General features: G+C 43.3%; 1 protein-coding gene across 1 annotated transcript; it reads right to left on the minus strand.

Annotated features, from left to right (window-relative positions):
* Positions 1–3,039: 3,039 nt before the first annotated feature.
* FAM189A2 (family with sequence similarity 189 member A2) lies at positions 3,040–23,877 on the minus strand. Its single transcript, XM_035309910.1, has 10 exons — positions 23,768–23,877; positions 19,517–19,790; positions 17,598–17,726; positions 16,786–16,893; positions 16,535–16,668; positions 12,050–12,179; positions 11,463–11,538; positions 7,456–7,605; positions 5,316–5,605; positions 3,040–4,225 (listed from the first exon to the last, which is right to left on the minus strand). Exons 1-10 carry the CDS (start codon positions 23,875–23,877, stop codon positions 4,019–4,021), a joined length of 1,608 nt encoding a protein of 535 aa, XP_035165801.1. The 3' UTR covers positions 3,040–4,018.
* Positions 23,878–24,771: the final 894 nt, after the last annotated feature.

Genomic DNA, 24,771 nt, shown 5'->3' on the forward strand with positions numbered 1-24,771 from the left:
AGTGTGTGCCCATCTACACTGAAACAAGCCAAGTTCCCACTGGACAGAAAGGGAAACCTTTCTGCTCGTGGGGAATCTCCAGAAGGGAGCGGGTTGCCCTGAGAGGCTGCACCACCTGCATCCTTTCAGCTTCTCAAGACCTGGCTGCAGGAATCCCCGAGCCACGTGCTCTGACCTCCTTGCTGGGGCTGCTTTCAGCAGCAGGTTTTCCTGGGGACCTCCAGGGCTCCTTTCCAACCTCAGCGTTCCAAAATGTTCATTCCCGTATGTTATAGCCTCTATTACTCTGGAAGATTTTGTGTCTTCAAAGACTTTGTGGGTTCTCCTCACAGTATCTGAAGGCCTTAAATCTCAAAGCCCTTAAAGCAAGGCTGGATTTCTAGGAATGTGCTTGTCCTGAGGGTGACCAGCCCAGTATGAACCTCTCTTCCTAAACAAAAATTTTCCAGTTGTTTCTCTGAGCCATCCTCAGATTATATTCCCATTTATCAACCTTCTATCCAGTGCTTTATGCTGCTGTTGGAGTTTTTGCCTTCTCCTAAAGCTTGCGCTGTCTAAAAGGAAAAATAATTCTCGATACTGTAACTTCAATTTAATGAAAAACAGGAAAGTTAGCATCACAGTCTCTTTCCTCTACAGTTTGGATTGGCTCTGATAGCTGCATTGTGTCTGTACCACGGGGTCCATCCCCCAGGAGCAAACTGCTCCAGCACGGGTCCCCCAGACCCCTGCTCCTGCGTGGGCTCCTCTCCACGGGCTGCAGCTCCGGCCCGGGGCCTGCTCCTGCGGGGGCTCTCCATGGGCCGCAGCCTCCTCCAGGCCACATCCACCTGCTCCACCGGGGGCTCCTCCACGGGCTGCAGCGTGGAGATCTGCTCCATGTGGGACCCATGGGCTGCAGGGGGACAGCCTGCTCCACCAGGGGCCTCTGCACAGGCCGCAGGGGAACTGCTGTGTGCCTGGAGCACCTCCTGCCCTCCTGCTGCACTGGGGGGAGCTGCAGGGCTGGTTCTCACTCCTTCTCCCAGCTGCTGTTGTCCAGCTGTTTTTTATTTCCTCCTCTCCCTGCTTTCTTCAACCTGCTCTCTCAGAGACACAACCAGCGTTGCTCACTGGCTTGGCTCTGGCCAGCAGCAGGTCCTTTTGGAGCCAGCTCTGATCTGATGTGGGGCAGCTGTTGGGCTCTCTGCTCACAGAGACCACCTCTGTATTCCCCTTGCTACCAAAACCTTGTCCCATAAATCCAAAATACAATTTCGTGCAGAATTGTTCTCCACTGTATGATTTTTATGGCTGAGCAAATAAAGCTATCAGAGTAAATGTCTGCATCCTACGCAGTTGGCTAACATGGGTATGCCCTCTCCCTCCACTGGTCATTTCTGAGAGTCTCAGTGTATGAGTGTATTTATGGAGGGGAAATATGTACAAGACATGAGTTTTAGGTAAGTAAACTGAAACCATGTACAGATGTTTATTATAATTATTATTAGTCACTTTATGTCCATCCTTTATGCTTAACCTTATGAGCACTGATGCTTCTTTCCTGCTTTGTCTTTCACAGTCTGTACGTTCTCTGTCTTTCCTTCCAGACTTCATCTCATACTTCTTGAATGGCTTCTTTGAATTTCCCTGCTGAATGAGATGTGTATTCTGCTCCTTCCCCAGAAAGGCCTCTTCATTTAAAACCATGGAAGTTCAGGAGATATATATTTATATACATACACCCTGGCAGCAGGAGGAAGAGACAGGATGGCAGCACTGAAATTTGTATACCACCCCCATTTTAAAATGAGAAAGTCTGGGGCTATGAGGGCAGCTTCTCATCCACCACCAAGTTCCCATGGTGGCTTCTTCATTGGGTAGAGTTGGAGGAAGAGCAGTAAGGCTTCTGTGTTTGCAAGTGTGCTACCCATCAAGGGGGGCTGCTTTACATTAGGTTTGAAGGCTGCCTCGAATGGAAATGAGACTGCATTTGCAAGTGGGAAAGGGCATGAAAGTTTATCTTTTCATTGTAAGAGAGCTCATAAAGCTGACAGTAAAAATAAAAAAATGAGAAACTGCTTGTAGGAAACTGGTTTTGTGAAAAAGGTTTGCATAAACTTCTCTGTAAGGGAGAAAAAAAACTATGAAATGTAAATGATTCTTCTGTTGCTAAGGGCTGCACTGTCACTGGAACATGGCGATTAAAGTTAGCTGCTAGAGACCTTGTAGCTCTTCAAATCTTTCCATGTTTTCAACTTCCTAGAATAGCATAAAACGTGGTAAGTATGGATATGTGACCGGTAACTCCACGTCTCCCAGCACCTGAATATAATTTAACTTACTACATTGGGAATCATTTTTGATCATTTTTAAATCACTTTTTTGGAACTATCAGTGTTACTTTCCAATACTTGGGGAGAAATTTAACTTAAGTGGAAAACTACTCAGTTTGCAACACCATTATTTTGTAGAAGATTTGCTTCCTATCTTCAGATAGGAAAGTTAACTATTCAGATAGTCTTGTTTGGTGGGATAACAAGCAATTAGCTGAAATCTGATCAAGTTTTCCAAAGTATAAGCTTATGTTCCATCCTGACTTAGAGCCCAGGGACCTTGCAGGCTTTTTCCTGGCAGGGTGACAGGGAGTTACAAAGAGCATAACACCAGGGTAAGAGCTGTTAAGAGCTGCTGGAAGGAAAATGGTTGTTGATGGGCATGTAACTCTCTCTTATTCCACAACCTGCTTTTGGAAGGGGAATGTTAACTGGGAAAAGGAAGCTGATACTGAGGCTCTGAAAGAACTCCCACATCAGGTGATTCACACAGCAAGAAAAGTTGGAGTTTTAAATGTAATGGAATTGCAACATGTATAATACAAGTGAGGTAAAAGCCAGCATGTTCTTGTGATGCTTTCTTTCTTCTACAAGACACGATCCCTCAATTTTGACTTGCTCTGCTCTTATTTTGGAGGGCAAAATGTATCAATAAGCCAGTGATCCAGCAGTCCTAGGAGCCCTATTGTATTTCCCCTACCAGACAGTAAAAATAAAACACCAATTCGAGAGTAGAGATGAGCATTTTATTTTACTGAACTTATCTTTCATAAGTGAAACTGCAGTTTCCACTTCTGAACAAGCTTAATTAAAACTCACTGTAAAGCTTTTTGGTTTTCAGTATGAAAGCTGTTTAATAATTGTTAAATGAAGCATTATCATTAAAACAGCAGCAGGAGTATTTACTCATCCTGCTGAGACACAGAAGGCTGCAACTAGCCTTGCAAATCAAAATTTTGTGCCTGATCCCAGCCTCTGGAAACACTTAGTGTATTCCCAGTTAGCAGCATAGATACAGAACAGAGCTTGACAAACTATCTGCAGTCAACAGCTTGAGCCAACTGGCTTCTACATTCATTTATTAGCTAAAGAGTGTAAACTCAGGGGTCACTGTGGCCTAGTGGTTAAGGCTGCCAAAACAGTATTAGGTAGTCACCTGCACATCTGCAGAGGATTTGAGATGGCTGCGTAAATGCTTTCAGCATATATGTCAGCTGATACATAAAAAGCACCTCTATGAGGAAGTAAGTTGGAACAGGCCAGCTAAAAACCAGTGGAGCTATGGTAATTTACACCAGATAAACACAGGCATTGGCTCTGCCCTGTGTTCTTCACTGAGACATAAAGTGCACACACACAGTAATTGTCCTTGCCTCAGCCCAATGAACCAAGGCACAGAGCTCTTCTGCCGCATCTAAGCTGAGGAAAAAACAACTCTGTCCTAAGTGGCAGTAGACTGCAGAGGTGCAACAGAACAGTGCTGTTTCACAAACATTAGTTGCATCTGAACAGCCCAATTTGCAGGTCAGCTCGCAGTCTGCCTCAGAGGGTTTGTAGAAAGAGCTTCCCATTGGGAGTCTGGGCAATAGGGTATAAAAAATCCGCTGGCAACACCCTCTTCCACCTACTTGTCAGAGATGGGTTTCCTGTGCAGCATGAATGCCTGACAGAAATGCTCTCCCGAGGAACAGAGAGAAACCACCTCAAAGTACAGTTTCCCTGACAACTCCAATAAGACTGTGAGGCCGCTCGTGCTCTGCTCTCTGGATCCTCCTCTCTGCCGACTGACCTTCACCGGCTGTGAAAGTACTCAGGTCACCACAGCTCTCCAGGTGCAGCAATCCAGGATGCTGCCTGAAAGGGAGCACGGGGGCCCGCAGTGACATGGCTTGCTGGGCAGGCGCCATCACCTTTGAAAAGAAAAAACGTAAATCAGATTTGTTTTCAGGCTGTTGTTCCATTAGGATGGTTTCTTACCCAACTAGGAAGGAATTGTAGGGTTGTCTGTTTTCATATATCTGTGTGAATATATATATATATCTGAGAGTAAAACTGGTATTTGTACAAGAGAGAGAGGAAAAGTCCCACTGAGAAAAGTCATGTGTTGTCATTCCTCAATTAATGGTTTGGTTTTTTTCCCCTTTTTTTTTTTTGGTGAAAGCTGCACAAGAATTAGTTCACCCCAAACTATGGCACATCAGGTACACTTTAATAGGAAGCTAAGTGTTACTTCTTGCTGAAGCCACTGGACTGTAACAAGCTCTAGGCCAGTGTGAAAAAGAAAATTCTCCTAAGTAAAATACTTCCAGCTCTTTTGTGTCAAATCTGTTGAGGCAGGCTGCAGTGGAAAATTGCACTGTATTTCCACAGCCTGAATTAAAATTTTTGAAGTGTTTTGCATGACAATTCGAACCAAAACCAGTTATCACAGCAAATCACTCATGCTGTGCTTGAATCAACTCTTTTTTCCAACTGCTGTATAAGCGGCCAAAACATTTGTTTGATCACGTCTGCAATGTCTGCAATGGCTGAATATTTATTCCACTGATGTAAGCATATCTTTTCTACTTTTTTTTTCATTTAGTACTACATCTTGCATTTATTCAGGTCCTATTACGGCAGCAAATCACAAAAATTTGCTGCCAGTGGGTTTACATAAAAATTTTCTTGTCATCCTCCATTTGTGCCAGTTGCTTCTCTTCGCTCTCACCTGCCACCTTCACTATAGAACATTGCCATGTCATTTACTATTCATGATTCCACTAAAAAAGACCATCTCTTTCAGCTTTAAAAAATACAGTGTTCAGTCTTCTGACCTCCTTGCTCTGTCAACCCCAAGGCCAGAGACACTGCACATGCACAGCCTCACCACTTCTTGTGCATTCCCAGTATGAAGCTAAAATACCACAGAATTTAAATTGGGTTCAAAAATTTTGACACACAGAGTTGCAAGTGTAAACCTAGACTTCCAAACCAAGGCCAGCTTATAAGTAACAATACCTGCTCAAGGAAGGTGGCACTGGTGATAGCTTCAGCCATATGTTCCTCATCTGATTTTAAAACAGACTTGATGTTTTCCACCAATTCATGTATGTCAGGTGTCATGCTGCAGGAGGACTGCTCTAGGAACCGTGCCACAAGCATCTTAGTGTCTATGTAAGACTTGTAGTCTATCAAAGATCGGGGTCTTGATCTCAAAGCTCTTGTTCTCAAGCTCTTCCGCAACGCGACAGTGTCAACTTGTGGTTTAATTTCAGTCTGTGTTGCAGCCTCACAGCTGAGCACCGGGCCTGAAGACAAAGATCAACAGAGCAAACAATTTACTTGCTTCACGGTACATTTCAACAAGTATCTTGTGAGATTTCAATACTGATTCAGTGACGATGCAGCACGCGGTTTAACCAAGTAAAAATTAACAGTCTGGCACAGCCAGAACGGCATGCAAGGTGCACCCTGCATTGAATTTATGTTACAGAAAATGCTTGTAAAATAAAGTACATAGCTATGGTTGAGTGCATATCACGCATCAAAGGGCCTGGAGGAACATTTCTGTGAATGTTATTTGCCATTTTCTATACATCAGTTACCTTCTCTTCTGCTTCTGCTCTGATTGGTGAGAGCTGGAATGAGCATTCAGTATTAATGTTAACATACAAAGCAGGCTGATCAGTTTGTGGAGCTTTATGATCCTTCCTGAACTTTTTGTAACTCTCAGTTCACCAGCCAAAAGGTCTGTATACAAAATATCTGGAAATAACTGCTTCTCAAGCTGGAAGCTGGTAATACCACAAACTGGAAATGTACTTCAAACAGCCATTCAAAATGACATTGCAAGGATCAAGCAAAGGTCAGCAGGACATCAATTCCACTGCCTTTAGTCCAAATAACAATCCACTGCCTTGGGTCTAAGCAACAATCACTAATTTTTGTCCCTACAAAAAAGAGGACGCCTATGGGTTGTTCAAGCAGCTCTTTAATGGCATTATGCCAAGTACAACAATACCAGGAGGAGATCCAAGGCTTTCCAGCAAGAAGAGCACAAACTAACTTGGAGCAGCTTCCGCTGCTACAGCAGCTGACTTCCCTTTCGGCAGCAGTTGTGTATTTAGCTTTCAGGCCCAATGCTGAGCGGGCCTAACCGATTACTCATGGAGCCTGAAGAGCCCAGACACTTCTGGCTGACGGATTCCCTCCACCCCAGAAACGCTCTGCTCTGCTTTCCCAGGTCTGAATAGGCTCTGTGTCATTCAACTATTGCTTCAGCAGCAGATTCTCTGGGGTGCTGCAGTGGAAGTTGATAGGAGGGAAAGAGAAAACAGATGATGCAGTGGAGACATGAACGCATTCCACAAAATAAAAAGCATAATCCAGTGTTCAAAACAAACGGTTATTGCTAACACACCCCCTCCCCACCTCTGTTCTGTCAGTGACGATGTGTATTAGCAGCTATTACAGGGTTCCAACAGCCTGTAATAAAAACCACAAGACTATTGACGAGTGGATTTTTCAGACTGTCGACAGAATGAAGGGCTGTGCAGCCACACTAGCAGTTTTCCCACAGCAACTGCATTGGATCACTGACACCACAGGATCTGCAACAGACTGCATCAGCTCTCTGCTGTGCGTTTATTTATTTATTGTGCTACGAGGAAGGAGAAAAGGGGGAGGGAGGAGAGTACATTAAGAAGCTAATACCAAATACCCAAGCTAATGTTGCTGCTAATTGCACAATGACATTGCCTCTGCAAGCTTTTAGATGCTACTGTGTGAGTACACTGAGCAATCCTGTGTTATCTCCTCCTCTTCCACCATTCTCCCTCCTCCCTGAAGTAGCAATGCCTGCTGCTACAGACCCTGTTCTTAGAGGTGAAAGCCTACAGAGATGGTAAGACTAGGGCATTGCACAGAGGGGATGTGACAAAGCACAGACTGTGCTGTAATCTAGGAGCTCTGCTGGGAGGCAGTAGCTGACACTTGCAGGTACCGGGTTCCGGATGCTGACCCTCTCTGACCAACAGAATCACAGAACGGTTTGGGTTGGAGGGACCTTACAGATCATCTTGTTCCAAGCCCCTGCCATGGGCCCAAATGTTCCCGTAAGGGTTCATTAACTAAGCACAGACAGAGAAAATTAAGTCACCTTGGGGCAACTGGCAGTGCAGCACAGGGTCACTTTTGGAGCGCCTCTGCAAGGGGTTGAAGGCTCTCTTGTATGCTCCTTCTGCAGGCGTGGGGCTCGCAGCTGAAGGTGAAAGGCTCACTCTGCTGGAAGACTTAGGAATTTCATCACCTGCATAATCAGGAATAGCAAAGGAAAAGTCATTAGAACAAAGCAGATCTGCAGGCCATTATTTCAGGTTATTGCCTTTTTCTTTTTGTGTAATGATTGGACACAAAAGCTTAGAGCTGCTTGTACGTGTGCGTATGCCTACGCTCACCAGAAATACTCATCTAAAGCCCGCTTAAATTTTTACAGAAACCTGTTCAGCCTTATACAACTGGAGCAGCAGCAAATACAGCTCTGCCTAACAGAAACCTCACCTTGAACTACCTTTTCAGAGCATAAGGTAGCTTCTCAGAGAGAAAACTAAACCTCTCAGAGCCTGAAATACTCTTGCATATAAGCAGCAGTACCAAGATACAACAGCATCTGGCCACAGAAGTCAGTCACTGTTTGCAATCATGTAGCTCACAAAGCAGTCACCAGTCCTTACATAGGAATTAAAGACCTTGTTTCATATGATTCTTTCTTAAAATAAAGACTTCCCTGAATTCTTGTTATCTGTATCATCTCTCCAGTTAATAAATACTCCTCCCTTTGCTGAGGGTGGGATTATGTGCTGTCACTCCTGCGAAGTGCATGGGACAGGATGAAGATACACTTTTTGCAACTAACCTAGTTCTGTGCCTCCATCTGAGGCACCTGGCGTCTTACAAGGAAACAATTTTCTTGCTCACACAAAAGGCAAAACCAAAATGAATGCAGATAGTGTCTTATTCAGAACATGGAAAATGTTCATGCTAGTACCCCACCAGAAAACTGCCAGTGGCTGAAGCCGTCAAGCAAATTAAGACTTGGATGATGTGTACTTGTTAAAGATAACACCTTATCTCCCACACAAATACAACCTAGAATCTTCTGAAAATCAAAAACAGTGGCACAGCCTATATAAAGCAGACACCAGCCTGAAAAGTCAGGAAATAGGACCTAGCAACAGAGCATGGCAGACCAAGAACCACACAGGACTAAATCCATCACCAATAAGAAGCTGTGCTACCAGTCAGTCCTTCAGGTACAGTGGTGCTGGTATTCTGGTGAAGGTTTTTTTCAAAAGATACTAATCAGAAGAATAACCTGATTTCATGATCTTACAATAATTCATAATTATGTTACAGGTGTTAAAGTGCCTTAGAGGTTAAGGTGTAGGTGGTGTAAAGCTGGTGCATACTGGAAATGCATCAACCCAGTAGGTGATGACACAGGGCAGCTGCCAAGCATCCCCAGTAGGTTGTCTTCATATTATAGTTGGCAGTGAAAGTACTATTCTGCTGGACAAGAAGTCTTCTGAAGCCAGTAAAACCATTTCAACTGGCACAAAGAATGTCTCAGGTCCTCCTGCAGCCAGCAGCTAGGATTCGGGTAGGTAGCAGGCAGCCTTCACTTCCACTGGGAGCTACACCTTGTCCTCCAGTCCCGATGATGCCAAGGGAATCAAGGCATTGAACACAAATGCCCTGGCACAACAGACCACCAGCACGAACCATAAGTTCAGCACTTATTTATAGACTGTTACTCCACATTAGCTGAGCCAGCCGGCGGAGTTACTCTGCCCCACGTGTAACATGCCTGCCTCCTCCCTGTGTGTCCCTGCTCTGGTGCCTTACCCCCAGCAGGCAGCCAAGCCCCACACAGCCATCCCCGCTAGCCCCCCCAGAGCCAGCAGGCTGGGGACGGGCAAGAGGGGGGGAAGGAACATCAGCAGGGCAGCTGACCTAAACCAACCAAAGGGATATTCCATACCATGTGGTGTCACACTCAGCAATAAAAGGTGGGAAAAGGAAGAAGAGGGGAGGGGTGGGCTCTCGTGAAAACGTCTGTCCTCCCAGACAACAGCTACATGCGTTGAGGCCCTGCTTCAAGGACGTGGTCAAGCATTGCTCATTGGGGGGAAGCAGAGAGTAATGTATTTCCTCTGCACTTCCACAGCCTTTGCTTGTGTTCTTTTTTTGTTCTTTGTAGTTAAATCATTTAATTAATTATAATTTTCCCTTAACAATGACTTTTCCTTTAATTAAATTACCCTTATCTCAGCCCGTGAGTTGTTTCTTTCCTTTTCTTCTTTCCCTCCTCTTCTGAGGAGGGGAAGCAAGACAGCAGTTTTGGTGGAGCGGAGCTGTCTAGCACTGCTCAGTGCGTGTCATCAGCACTGTTTTGGCCACAAATCCAAAGCACAGCACCATTCAGGATGCTATGAAGAAAATGAACTTCATTCCAGCCAGACCAAGTACACCTCCACAAATATAAATAAACGGAGGGATACTGTTCAGTGTATTTTCTTTTCTTAAAATCACTGCCCCTAGAAGGCCTTGGCATCTAGAAGAAACAATGTTAATTTTCTTTACCAAGGTACTCACTTTCTTCTTGCACATGAACTTAATAGCCAGGCTGAGAAGTAAAAGTCTCTTTGCAGGCCAATTAATAAAAACAGGATGGACAAACAAGCTAAAAAGATGGGGAGGAGAGTACAATTTACCACATGTGCTCCAGTCTGCTTGCTTGAAAGGAAGTTTTTAAATACAAACAATGCCTCAAACAATGCCTTATCATGCATTTTGAGTTTTTGGGTGTTTTCTGTTTGTTTGTTTGTTTGGAAACTTTCCCGACTCTGTTGCCTCTCTGTAGTTTTCTCTTCCTGTTTTCTGTTCTCAGAACTTTAAGCGGCCACCATGCAGTCTCACGTCTGATACCAGTTTGCATTAAAAGTGCCCAGAGAATGCAACAGCAGCTTCATCTATCAGAAGGCCTTGTGAACTAAGCTGTGTGCCGCCACTCCTCTGAATCTCTTTCTGGCCATCACAACTGATGAGATACCAGAAGCATGCAGGTGTTGGTTTCCGGCTGTTTCAGGCAGACTGCTGGAGTGTAAGCAAAGTTTGAAAGAATTGTTATTTGACTAAAGTGTAGTTCTGCGGGAAAACAAACAATCAAACAATTTTTTCTCCTGTCATCACTTAGTAGGGATAATTTCAACTGTTTAACTTCACAAACCAAGGTTTTTCCACAGCTTTTTTAGGAAGTCAGCAGGAGTCAGAGTCATATAAGAATTTTGGGACATTAGTTGTTTTTGGCTTGTTTTTTGTGTTTTTTTAGGCATCTTTACTCTCCATATTCTTGTGTTGTAATCACTGTGCAGATAAGCACACAACCATCTGTTGAACAACAGACAATTTGTGCAGCAATAGGAAGTTAAAATGAGAAGCAGAACGGATTTTCACCAGGGCTGTACTGGAAAAGCTGCCTGTTGCTTACCTGGGAGCCAACAATATTTTAACTGCAAGTGTACAGCACAGCAAATGGAAAAGCTAGGCTGAAAACAGCCTGGAACAATTTCCATGGTTTTCTGAAACAATGCTGAAAAAAGTCTGATGTAACCTCTACTTGTAGTGTAGCCACGTCCTGTACCAGTGTGCAGAAACTCATTAGCAATTCTTCCAGTGCAAGCTCAGTAATGGAGGAAGTCCCACATTTAGCTCAACACATATCTACACATTATTTTTTTAATTTTACTCTTTTCATCAGCAACGAATTGTCAAACAGGCACCACTGTCTGTGCAAAGCACATGGAGACACTGGAGCTGGAGATCATTTCTTACAATGTATGGATGCAGAGTCAGCAACTTAACTTGTAGATTGCTGAGAAGGGAATATACCTTTCTTCCTGGATCATAACAGTGAACAACTTTTTTTTTTTTTTTTTGTATTTTAAAGGTTAATCTCTGTTCCTGCTGCCCAATACAATCGTAATTCTGCATCTTTGGCTTTCAAAGGGTGGGTGGCTTTCACAGAAATAATAATGCTGCTGCGATATTAATCCATCTGGATTGGGAAGAACTGCTGTACAGCAAATTCTAAAATGTTCTTTTTACCTTGAGAGGCCTGCCTGCCACATGTTTCCACTGAATCAGCAACAACTTCCACCACACCTATTTGCAGTGCAGCTTCCTGGAATAAAACAGAAGTTGAAAATCAGAAAACATCATAATTTTTTTCCAATGCTTTCCAGGAGCTGCAACATCCATCTTAGAAAGTGAGCAGTTAACTACATGGTGACTATGCTATAGGGGTTTAATTCCACTGCAAAACCAAGAGTGGTGTATTTCTAAAATTAATTTCCATCATCCACTTCAGACTATTTCATCCTCCTGAGTATTTTTTTGGGGGCAGCATCTGTCTTCTGAAAACAGCAGTGACAAGGGGTCAGTGCACATGGTAAAAGTCCCAGTGTTGTCCAACATGGGAAGACTACAGGTAGAGAAGGGAAGCAAAGCAGGGAAGCAGCACGTGAGGACAACCACTGTGCTCCACTGTGTATTCTGCTCCTTCGCCCATACTCAAGTAGTTCTCTCCCACAACACACAACCGGGAAGAAGTTGTTAAGCTCTACAGGTGAGTTGCAGGTCTTACCCTTACAGCAGACAGACATATTTCACTTTGAGACCGCTATGGATCATACCTGCTCGGAGCTGATCTGGCTCACCACAGCTTCGTATGGAGGAGGTGGATCCAGGGGGCAGAACACTTCGACTCCTTTAATCCTCGCTCCGTAAATGTGCGGCAGCGGAATCACATCGGAGCCGAGCATCCTGCAACACATGACACCACGCAGCACCCTCAGCACGGTGTCCCAGTGGCAGCAGGACACAGCCAGACACAGCTCCGCTGGCCTCCCTGCACCACCTCCGATCTGGGGATCTCAGCCGTGGCTCGCAAACTCGACACGAGCTGCCAGGTCCCCCCAGGGCACAGCGGGCATTGCTCCTGAGGAGGTGCCTCGCCTGTGCAGCCCCCAGAGCTTCAGGCCTCCTCGGGCAGTACCGCACCCAGGCACCCGCTGCTGCTGCAGCTTCAGAGAGGCTCAGGCTTACCTCGCAGACTCAAATATGGCTGGGCATTCAAAACACGATAACCCAGCTCTCATTTTTACACAATATCCCAGCTCTGATTTTTATGAACTATTAAATTCCAAATTATAACTGAAATTCAAGATACTTCTGATCTCATGTTTCATGTTTAGTTAGATACGGCTGCAGAGAAAGAGTAGAGGCTGTGACGATGCTCGGCTACGGATATTACAACCCATCCATGTCTGAGGCACATATACCTCATAGATAACCTTACTTCTCAATTTACAACAAAGAAGCCTCAAATATATAGCCGAAATGCTGAAGATGTTTTCCTGCATTATCTTCCTCTCAGGTGGCAGAAAGGGAGGAAATCAGAACTGTGTCTGAAGAAACTCTTTTGGGCAAATGTTGCTTTTGGCGATGAGTTTTTACCTTACCTCATTTAACAGTGGGGCAGGGTGGTGACGGACTGCCCAGGGAAGCTCCCCTATACAACCTTCAACTCTTTGACTCAGGTCAGCTAAGTTTTTCCCTGTTTTTCCTTACATTTTAAGCTACCGATTTGGCATTGAGCAGGCACCTCACACAACCATCAGTTTTGCTCTCTAGATCCATTTCAGGCTGCTAGCTACCAGTGCTGGATGTGGGCTGCCTACAGAGATACACTGCACAAGAGCAAGACCTTCCCCGTAGAGCTTAGGATTTCTCTGGACACTTTCTAGAGGTACTAAAAATGGCTGTGGAAAGGATCTTTTTTTTTTTTTTTTTTTTTAGCAATGCTATCAGATAATCGAGCTGGAGATAAGTAACTGTATACAAAAGGTTGCTTAGACAGGAAAGGAATAAAACTTGCCAAAAAAAAAAGGATTTTGGCAACTGGTCGTTACTTTTTTAATTTAAAAAACTGAGAAAATATTTCAGCCTATTTCATCTGTCCCTATAAGCTCCAAAATCATTTTCAAGTAGAGTGGAAATTAAAGTTCAGTTGATATTAATTCTTCATATTTTTTTAAGTATTCCACATAAGCGCTGAGCTTACAGCCACTGCACACCCCAGAGTCATACACCGCTTGAACCTTAGTTTGACTTCATTTTTAAATATGGTTGATCTGTTCTGCCCAGCTCAGTCACACTGAAAATTAATGCTGCATACAAGGATTATATCATGTTACATCTTATTAGAGACTATGCAACTAGAAAAGCATTCCCTTAAGTGTGAAGGCATAAAGCATATAAAACTTGAGTGTGTCAATCTGTTCTTTATCTCTTAAAGTCCACTCTCTCTTTTTACACAAGGGGAGAAATTCATGCATTAGTCCTGCAAACTGCAGTGGACAACAGCGGGCAGTGTTCCTCTAACCTCTTCTCTAGGCAGGTACTCCCTCTCCAAAGTTGTCCCCGCCACTACCTATCTTTTCCAGCAATCGTAACACAGACTTCACTCAGGGTATCAGAAGACTGTTACTGCACGGGTAGAAAGCAATTACCGATTACACATACGCCATGCAGTTTCACAGAGATCATAAGGGTCAAGGTGTAAACAGTGAGCAGCTTTCTGAAGTGACAACACAGGGAGGTAGGGAACAGTAACAAAGGCTTTCTCTGGGCAGCCACACTGCGCTCCAGGCATGGGGCAGGCGGGTGCCAGCCAGGACACTGACAGGGATGGGCTCATCCTCACCCTCATGCGTGCTGAGGGCTCTGGGCTGCAGGCTTACAACGTGGCCCAATAGCAGGGGTGTGCTGAGCTGCTAAGGAACAAGTGGCATGTGGGGCCAATCTGAGACACGTATCAAACTGGGAGTAACCTGAGCAAACACATCTGCGTTTTGGTAAATGCCTCTAATTCCCAAATCATAAATATTTTCAACCAGACTAAGGTAGATTTCTGAATCCCAGGTGACTGGTTTGCTGCCCTAAGTGGATTCCCTTTTCCCTTAAATTTACATGCCCTGCAACACTTCTGTATTTCAATTCCTAATCTGGAACCTCAGCTGTTGTCCTACTGCTGCGCCAGTCCTGCAAAGTAACTGCTCCTCCCTTGTCTGTAAAACAACAAGGTGAGAGGCAGGAGTTGAGCAGACATCTGCAATGCTAGTTTGTCACCGAGCAGGTCAAACACTGAAGGTTTCCTGTGAATAAAGTAACAGACCACCAAGCTGGCTTTGCTGGCAGTGCCTCCAGCTCTGCAACTCAAAGGGTGGCAGAGAAGAGCAGCAGGATCCTAACAGCCCCTGGCACGCATTTCAAAGCCTGCAATGCTTGCTTTCTCATCTGGACATGTCTGTCTGGGAACAACCCTGGGTGCAGTTGGCAGAGGGTGCCTCTCGATCCTGGACAAGCTCCAAAGCAGTCGCCCTCTCTCCTCAGAAGAGGCGCTCAGCTCAGAAGGCAGATGATGGGCAGGGGGCGCGGAGGCCAGAGGAGAACAGGCCCCGTCACACCTCAGCCCGGGGCGAGTCAGTTTCCCTGTCTGCCAGGACGGGAAACGAAGCCTGCCTGCTGCTTTCACTTCTGCCCTCAGCACCTTTAAACTGGCTGACTTTGGAAAGACATCGCCTTCGCTTAGATGTTATTATCAGCAAGTTTCAGCGCAGCAATGGGCGAGGCAGCCACCCCACACTAGGCTGCAGAAGCCTCCAACACTGCCCAGCAGGCCCTGCTGTGCTGAAAATAGACAAAGAGAAACACTGCTGCCGGGAAGGAGATAGCCATCTAGACTGACACGCCAGACAAAGGACAGCCCCGCTGCAAAGCAGGGGAACTGTGACAAGCACATTTCAGTAAATACCTCATCTGCCAAAGAGATCACTGCGCGCCCCGCTCTGTTTTCACACCGCTCTGTTTTCCTAATGAGCATGTTAGATGCTGGAACCGAGACTTGCATAGCAATGTTTTTTTAGTAAAGGCTGGAGTTTTAGATGGCTTTCTCATTCCAAATCTATTCCTGTACCATTTTACTTTTGCAGCCCCACAACAGGAACTGTAATTACCTCAGAAAGGACCATGGGGTCACGCACAGTGTTCCTGACAAAACATGGAAATAAACAACACAGTCCTGCACACAGCAAAAAGCAGGAGTTTTAAACAAGAGTTCTATCACAGGCTGCTTGGGCATCGTGATATTTTTACCTATAAGCATTGACTGTTCACAGCAGAGTAATGCAGTCCCGCCAGAATCATAAACTAATAAACAAAGCTAACCTGCTACTTACTGTGAAGAGTGTGTAACTACCTGGAAAACAATGGGTAGCAAACCCCAGATAAAAATAATCCCCCACACACCAAATTTACATTTTAATGTTTCATAAGACTAATTATATCAAAGAAGGCAGCCTTCTGCAACAGAAAATTTTTCTGCACCCTTTCTGTCACTCAGAAGACGATTAATACAGCTATTATTTTATTATCCTCCAAATCCTTCTTCCCTTATCTTTGTAGTACTGAATCTCCCTGCTCAAAAAAAAAAAAAAAGGGAAAAAAAAAAGAGTCATTACAATGACTTGTGACTATCCTGTTTGTACTCTGATATGTTAACTCATCCCTCCCTCTCTCCTTGCTTCCACTCCAACTCCATCACATGGCTACAGACAAAGAAAAGCCCAGCAATAGCAACAGGGACAGATCCTGCCCGCTTGCTCACAGTGTGCAGGGTCTTCCCAGGTATGGAGATAAGGGCAGTGATCACACGGCGTAAGGGCACAATAAAAATACACCCTTTGATCAGCCAAAGAGGAAGGATTGAATTATTCTGGCAATGGGCATCTCTGGGTCACAAGTCTCGCTCGCACAAGTTGTGCCTGGCTTTCAGTCACTGGTGTGCTCTTGACAGCATCATAAAAGTTTTCAGTCATGTCAAATTGCAGCATTTCTGTTACTCGGAAACAGTTCCTACAGAATCTGAAGCGAAAACTACAAAATTATGCCCCTTCATCCCACTGTATTTACACTGCCTCCTAACTCATCATTTCTTTAACTTTATAAACAAAAAGCCACCAACATTTTTAAACAAGTAACAGAGAAAACGGTCTTAAATGAAGACTACATATGTTTCCAAAGACACTAACAGAAAGGAAGAGAGTCTGGGGATTTACCTGCGACTCATTCGTGGAGTATACGAATAAAATGTTGCAAAATACGAAGGAGGTGGCACAGGTGGGACGAAATCTTCAGGATCTGAAATGTGACCTCGTTCTTCAATTTCTTCTGCAGAAATCTGAGATTCATCCTAATCAAATGCAACTTCCGTTAACAAAGCTTCCAACTGCAATCTAACGTTACTGAACCATGTAATCTAATTATACTGTTAGTACCACTGTTTAGGCAGTGCCTTGCACTCACGTACTATGCAGGATCTTCTTGTTGCAAATATCTGTAAGTAACGCAGAGCAGCTGCTACCAAGCAAACTGTGGTGGTGAGAGCATTCAGGGCACAAAGAGCAAAGAGAACTTTCTGAAGAACATGAAGATTATGGAAATTAAAGATTAAATCAAGGTATTTGTAAATGTCAAAAAAAAATAAATCAAAAACAAACACAGAAAACACAAAGATGACAATGACAGTTACTTCTTAAAAATGTATGTGATGCAGTCTTCAGGATAGGTAATCTCCAAGACTGGAAGAATTTGCAAAAGCTTGTTTTGCCCTATTGTGTGTTTTTGACAAAGAGATCCAGGAGGGCTTAATACTGCTCAGATGTGATTTATAGGCCATCTATTCTTCCAAGAATTTTAACCTTCCTCTTAGCTTTTCTGTGAAAAACCCGAATCTGAGATAGTTAAAGCACTTTTTTATTTGGCGATGATGCTGTCTCGAAGTTCTATTTTAGCTTCTTTAGAAGCTAAGAAGAGCTGAGTATACCAAGAGAGATGACAAACAGAGGCCTCTAATTACAAGCTTAAATTTACATCATCCTTACCCATGCAGTCTTGTCTGAACTGAACTGTAGCTGTGGTTGTATAAACCACAGAAAGGATTTAAAACACGTCAGATCAGCAACGCCCTGGTCAAGACTCAAAGATGGGCAAAAAATCTTCCGTGTAGAAGACCAGAAGATAACAGAATTTTTCATAGTAAAAACATCGCTTCAATATTGCGTTTTTACCCAAGTATGGACATTATCAAAGCAGTAATTTTAAGCAGCAAGTGCAGGGTACCTTAAGAAGGAGGTGAACAGCACTGCACGACTTCACTGGGTAGAGCTTCAGCGCATTCTCTTTTTCTGTGCATTTAGTGGGATGAAATTCTTCACAACAGAAACAAATCTTGTTTTCACCCACATCCACCTTTAAAAACAAAACCCATGCTTTTAAATTTATTACCTGTTTTACACAACTTTTTTTCAGCTGTGTAACACAGAGCCTGTGTTAAACTGTATCTCAGACAATGCAAACTGGAATATAGGCTTCTAAAATGAAGTTTGTACAGTTCAGTATGCCAACAATTCACCCATCATAGAGCTGCATTACACATACCTCTTATTTGAAAGAGCATTACTAATAAGCTCAAGACATTTAAATACAACTTAAATCTAATCAAAGCTGCAGCAATCACTGAACAATTTTAGTATCCAAGCTCCTGCAATACCTAGGAGCCTGGAAGCTCTTGACCAATACATAAGCCATATTCTTTGATTCATGGGTATATATATTCTGCATCTTTGTGGGACAGAATAGCATCAACGACTGTAATTTCAACCCAGACACAGCAGTAATAGTTACATCCATACAGCACTGCTGTTTGTAACTTTCAGAGTAATGTTGTTATCGTGGTTTTCAAGTAGAAATTCAACATTTGTGTACCTTGAGATAATTGTTTTATTAGCTGTCAAATTCTCTAGAGTCATTGCGTCAAAGGTTTTCCACTTACACAAGTCACTTCATCGAGTAATTCATGATTTTCAGAATGTCTTTTCACTGTACTCTATGCTTCCAGCCACAGAATGCTCTGAAATTCCCGAAATGTTTAACCACCTTGTCTTGAAGAACACTAACAGTTCTCCATGCTGCTTCAGTACATTGGTATTAAGTGCTTGTAATCTTGGACTTTCACTGCACTGGGCTGACTGGCATGTTAAGGAACCAACAATAACTTTCTGTGAAGCAGCACGTGAATGAAAATCAATAGTCAAAAATATTTCCATTAACCCTTAAGAGTTCCTCTGGCCCTTACACACGATCACCTTTATTACTAACTTATCCTGTATCTTTCAATTTAAATTATTCCACTGTTTCTCATTCAAAAATTGTTCTGCTTCTTATGACACCCCTTTGACAAAAATCCTTTGCCATCTGTCCTTTCCTGTGGAGATAGATTTTTCCTGCTGAAGAATTGTTCTGAGAACACAGAATGGTTTATCTACCTTTTTTTTTTTTTTCCTCATGGCTCTTTCTGTAAGTAATAAACATATATTGTTCTGAACAGGTATAGCAAAACTGTATAAACTCTCACCCACAAATTATACTGACTGGGCTTTTTCAGTTAGCTCATCAGTACCCAGTCATGCTTTTACCAAAGATTTATCTTTGTCAGATTACTATAAAAATCCTTTCTGCTAATTCTTAAGTGACCTTTATATTAAAATTAATGAATAATGCTGGCAAGAGGAATTTTCTAAGGATGCATTTGGGATTACCTTGCACAGAATCAGCTGTGTCTTCAGATGCTGAAGACAGAGCCCAGCTATCAATGAAGTCAAAACCATTTCTGGGCCAATTATGCTTTTTTAAGACGGTCACAACATACCCTTTTGGGGTCTTTACCTTAGTGAGATTAAAACCTTATGAAGACTCCACCTCCCCCCCCCCCAGGAGCAAATGTTTATAAGCACAGATAATAAAAAAACTGTTGTTAATTTCAGTGAGTGTGTTCACACTTTGAATTGAGTCTAGGCTTGAAAGAGCAAGTTTTTTTTTATTATTATATGTTTTTTTTTACCCCCAACACACTGTAGCTGTATTTTAACCACCTGACATGCCTTACTTGCACCACAAGGTTAGCACATTTTGTGAGCCCAGCTTGACAGCTGATGCAGCATACTATGAAGAAATATGTGTAAATCACTAGGTCTGCTCACCAGGTCACATCTAGGAACACTGGACACAAACTGAGCACCTTGACATCCTAGTATAAATCCAGCCAGGTTCAGCAGCACACAGATGACGGACAGCAGAACGAAAAGGTTAACCTGAAACAGCAAAGCAAAGTTAACAGCTGATGGAACAGGATCGCAAAACTGATACAAGAAACCTATGGCAATGCAAATCCCATTCCCAAACTCAAGACTCTCTCCTTCTGGGCAATTTCCAAAACTCCCTGGGACTTCACTGAAGTGCCCCTGGGTGTCTAATCTTAAACCAGATCAATCTTAAAGCAGATTATTACTTTGAAGACATTTACTGTCTCTCTCTCTCTCTCTCTCTCAGCTTATCTTGCCCTAACTGTGCAGTAATAAAATGCATGCAACTACTGAAAATCACAGGTAGCTAAAGATTTTCTGGAGCCCTCAAACAAGTTCTATTTCTGATCCAATCAATTTTAAAAAGGGAGACTGACTTTTCTAGGAAGCACTTTTCTACCCAGACTGTCTTCCAAAAGGTCCTCAAAATTGTCCAACTGCCTCATAACCAGCACCCCGATGAACAAGAGCAAGGCACGTAGAAACGTGCAAAGCATCTTAAGAAGTTTGCAAAACTTCTGAAATCCACAATATAGTAGAATCATACTGTGTCATAGAATCATGTCATAAAATGGCTTGGGTTGGAAAGGACCTCAAAGATCATCTGGTTCCAACCCCCCTGCCATGGGCAGGGATGCCACCCACCAGATCAGGCTGCCCAAAGCCCCATCCAACCTGGCCTGAACATCTTCAGGGATGGGGCATCCGCAGCTTCTATGGGCAACCCGTGCCAGGGCCCCACCACCCTCTGAGTGAAGAATTTTCTCTAACATCTAATCTAAATCTCCCATTTTAGTTTTAAACCATTCCCCCTTGTCCTGCCATTACCTGCCCGAACAAAAAGTTGTTCTCCACTTTTTTTCATATGTTGCCTTTAAAAAAGCTACAATGAGGTCTCCCCAGAGCCTTCTCTTCTCCAGGCTGAACATCCCCAGCTCTCTCAGCCTTTCTTCATAGCAGAGGTGCTCCAGCCCTCAGATCAGCTTCATGGCCCTCCTCCAGACCTGCTCTGACAGCCCCACATCCTTCTTGTGCTGGGGGCCCAGCCCTGGATGCAGCACTCCAGGTGGGGCCTCACAAGGGCAGAGCAGAGGGGCACAATCCCCTCCCTCCACCTGCTGCCCACCCCTCTGCTGATGCAGCTCAGGACGCAGTTGGCCTTGTGGGCTGCAGGCAGAACACCCAGGTGCTTCTCTGCAGGGCTGCTCTCAGTGAGTTCTTCTCCCAGTCTGCAATCTGTGCTTACACGAGACTGTGTTGATAAGGATTTTAAACACATGCAAGAACTTCTCCTGTCCAAATTCATACATGCAAATAATTTTCCATAGTTCCTGAGAGAGACAAGGAAGTTCTTACTAAAGGTGAGAAGAATACTTCAAAGATAAATAAAAATAAGAGATTCACACCCCAACACATTTAAATTTTAAGCATGCAGTCCTACAAAGCAAGTATCAGGTTTTCTATGTCCAAAAGAGTCCTCGTTAATAATGATCTGCTCTCTCAGATTCCTTTGTATTAGGAAGGGCTTAACTAAAAACGCAAGAAATGACAAAAAGCTGTGGAAGAAAAAATGACATTGTGATGGACACGGGCTCAGTTCTGCTCCAGGTAATTTTACAGTAGGTCCACCACCAAGACCTCCCCAAACACTCACAAAGACGATGATACCATTCCAAATAAATTTAGCTAATGTATAATGGTTAGCTACCTAGACATCTGGACCAAAAATAAATCAGAGCCATTGTACCGATTTATGATCCTGCTTACTTAATTTCAGGGAAAAATAATCACTCCTGATCGGCTAAGAGCTGAGGAGCTTTAATGTTCATGCTCATTCTTTAAATTACATCTCATCTCTGTAGGTTTTACAGAATTGTACCACTGCCACATAAGGTAAGTTTTAACCTCAAAAAAACAACAAATAAAAGTAGCTATTAGTACTTCTCTGAAGTGAATTGGGACTATTGTGTTCTAGACACACTGAGAACAATCAATATCAAGGAGAACAGCATTTTTTTAAGGGGAACATCTAGTTTTATAAATACTGTAAAACCACAGATAAGAGGTTTTTAATGACAGGAAGCACTTTGAGTGTCATTTGTCTTTATGTACAGACATTTAAACCACAGATTTTAATCTCTATTTTTAAATTAACTCTTTTCTCAGCACTCAAGTGAATCAATACCTTTTCTTACACTTTTGTCTAGATTATGCCAGTTACCCAAGTCTGTCAGAGTAGTTTTACGGGTATCTCATGCAAAGAATGTTTTTCATCTATGTTCCACACAAGGCACTGTAAACCAGAAGTTAGTTGGTTTCAAAAATAAAGACACAATCTGTTTTTTATTATACGTATAGCCTATTTGTGATTGCAAAATTTAATATACAGAACTTCCCATTAAAGATGCAGAAGATAAAACTAATTCTTCCACATACAACCTAAAACACCATCAGGATCTGAACCATAGTTGATAATACATTTACATCCCTTAGTGGACAAGAATGAGCATTCAGCTCATATGTCAAGAACTTGTCAAGAAAAAAGATCCTTTTTCTTTCTGCCCCATCACTAGTTGGTATTTTTACTGAATGGCTGAATTTGGAAGGGACCTCTGGAAGTCATCTGGTTCAAGCCCCCTGTTCAAGCAGGACCACCTACAGATGGCACAGGACCATGCCCATCTGGGTCTTGAGAGGCCCCATGGATGAACACAACCCCTCCAGGCAACCTGTGTCTGACCGTCCTCACAGTACAAAAACATTTATCGTACATTCTGATGGAATTTTGTATTTTTCAGATTGTGCCCACTGCCCCCAGTCCTGTCAATGGGCACTACCAAGAAGGGTCTGGCTCCTTTTTCTTCTGTCCCTTCCATCAGGTATTTACACAGACGGAAGCCCCCACTTCTCCAGGCTGAACTGTCCCGTCTCTCTCAGCCTTTCCTCACAGGAGAAGCGCCCCAGTCCCTTCATCTCTTGGTGGCCTTGTGCTGGATATGCTCCAGTAGCTCCACGTCCCTCTTGTACTGGCAAGCCCAGAACTGGACCCAGCACTCACCAGGGCTGAGTAGAAGGGAAAGATCACCTTCCTCAGACCTGCTGTTAAGTCTCTGCCTAACACAGTACAGGCTGCCACATTTGCCACAAGAGCACTTTGCTGGTCAGCCTGCTGTCTGCCAGGACCCCTGGGGACTTTCTGAAGAAGGGCTTTCCAGCAGTTCATTCCCCGGCTGTTGCCTGGGGTCTCTGCAGAGGCAGGACTTTGCCTTTCCCCTTGCTAAACTTCATGAGATTCCTCTCCACCCATTTCTCCAGCTCTCCAGGTCACTATTTGGGACACTCCAACGCTTGGTGTATCAGCCGTTCCTCCCTGTTTTGTACCATCTGTGAACTTGCAGAGAGTGCACTCTGTCCCGTTGTGCTCATTCATTAAGATATTAAATAGCATTGACCCCAGCATCCACCCCTAGGGTGCAATGCTGCTGACTGGCCCCTGGCCAGCCTTTGTGTCACTGATCACCACCCTTTGGATCCAGTCATTCATCCAGGTTTCAACCCACCTTGCCATCCACTTATCTAACCTGTACCTTGTAAGCTCGCTTTGTAAGATAAATTCTCTTGCAGATGCAAATTTAAACACCTTCCCCATCACTACTCACCTACAAGTAAAAGCAGGTGGTCCATTTATCCCAGTAAAAGAAGAACCCCTCCATATGTGAACAAGGAGAAAAATGCTGCTATCCTTACAACAAACAGCCAAAGGCAGACAGGCTATTTTAAAAGTCAAAATAGAGGTAACTAGTCTTAACTGCAGTGATAAAAATAGAAACAACTCAAATTATGAGCTTAGTTTGGCCCACTGCCCTTCATCTTTTGAGCATTAGATAGACATGGACTGTGAACAGCTGCAGAAAGTCTTGATGAACATTCATATGAATTAAACTATAGGAAAGGAAAGTGTATTCTAATGTCAGAGACAGTTTTTGCTAATCTCTTGCATGCATGATCTTTTCCACCTAAAAAAAATCATCATGCCCTTTGAGGACCCGGTCTAAATGGTGTCAGCCAACCAACCTAACTCTGCTGAAGTCAGTGGCAGTTTTCTCATTAGTGTCAATGGGAGCTCCGGCAGCAGCAGGACAAACTTACACGATAAGGCCCTGACCTTGTAACTCATTCTGTACAGGCAGACTGCGAGCTGTCCTGCTGCTGCCGCTGGTGAAGCCAATATCTAACGCCAGGAGGAATTGCTTCAACATGCACTCACATGACTCAGGCACTTAAAAAGTGAGAGAAAGAAAAACACTTGCTCCACACTCATTAACTCTTATACTTGGTCATGTCCTACGTATAGTCTTTATAAGCATCCTTCTAGGTAAAGATAATCCAGCGTGTTGACTTTCCATACACACAGCAGCAATAAGCAATAACTAAGCATTAATTATGTGACCTTACCAATTTTCTATCAGTTTATTTATTGTACCATGTGGAGACCTGCAATATACCTGTGAACAAAAAAAACGACCCAAGTAGAATACAAACTACCTCATTTAACAAAAAAAAATGCCTCATACTTTTAATGCAGCATTAAAACATCCCATATGACTTAGTAAAAGGCTTTTTCAACATTAAAATAAATGATAAGAAAATTAGAATAAACCTGGCTTATGCGACACATAAGGCTTTTTATAGACTCTCAAACTAAAAGTGTATTTCTTTTTATTGGTATAGACTGACTTCAAAACCTTTATACGAATGCCATTTCTTGAATTAATGGTGAAGACCTACATGTGGATCAAGACATTCACACTGAGCTATTTTACTTCTAAAATGCAGAGCAACAGGCACCATTACACTAATTCTCACTGAAACCAAATGACTTTCCTTATTAAAAAGCTCGTGTCTAGAGACAGATTGTTGTGTTGTTAGCGTCATGACCTGCAGCTTCTGTTCACAGTCTGTGTCTGTGCAATTCAGTCGGTGTGCAGATATCAAGACAGTAGTTAGCCCTAAAAACTTTGTTTTTTAAAACTGGTTGGGAAACATTTTTTCTTCTAATAAAATTTTTCAATTAAATAAAAGGTTTACTAGAAATTTATTCTTCACAATATTTCAAGGTTTTAAATATATACTTGATTTCCATAAGCCCTTCT

Source organism: Oxyura jamaicensis, chromosome Z, assembly GCF_011077185.1.
Source record: "Oxyura jamaicensis isolate SHBP4307 breed ruddy duck chromosome Z, BPBGC_Ojam_1.0, whole genome shotgun sequence".
In the NCBI taxonomy this organism is placed as follows: domain Eukaryota; kingdom Metazoa; phylum Chordata; class Aves; order Anseriformes; family Anatidae; genus Oxyura; species Oxyura jamaicensis.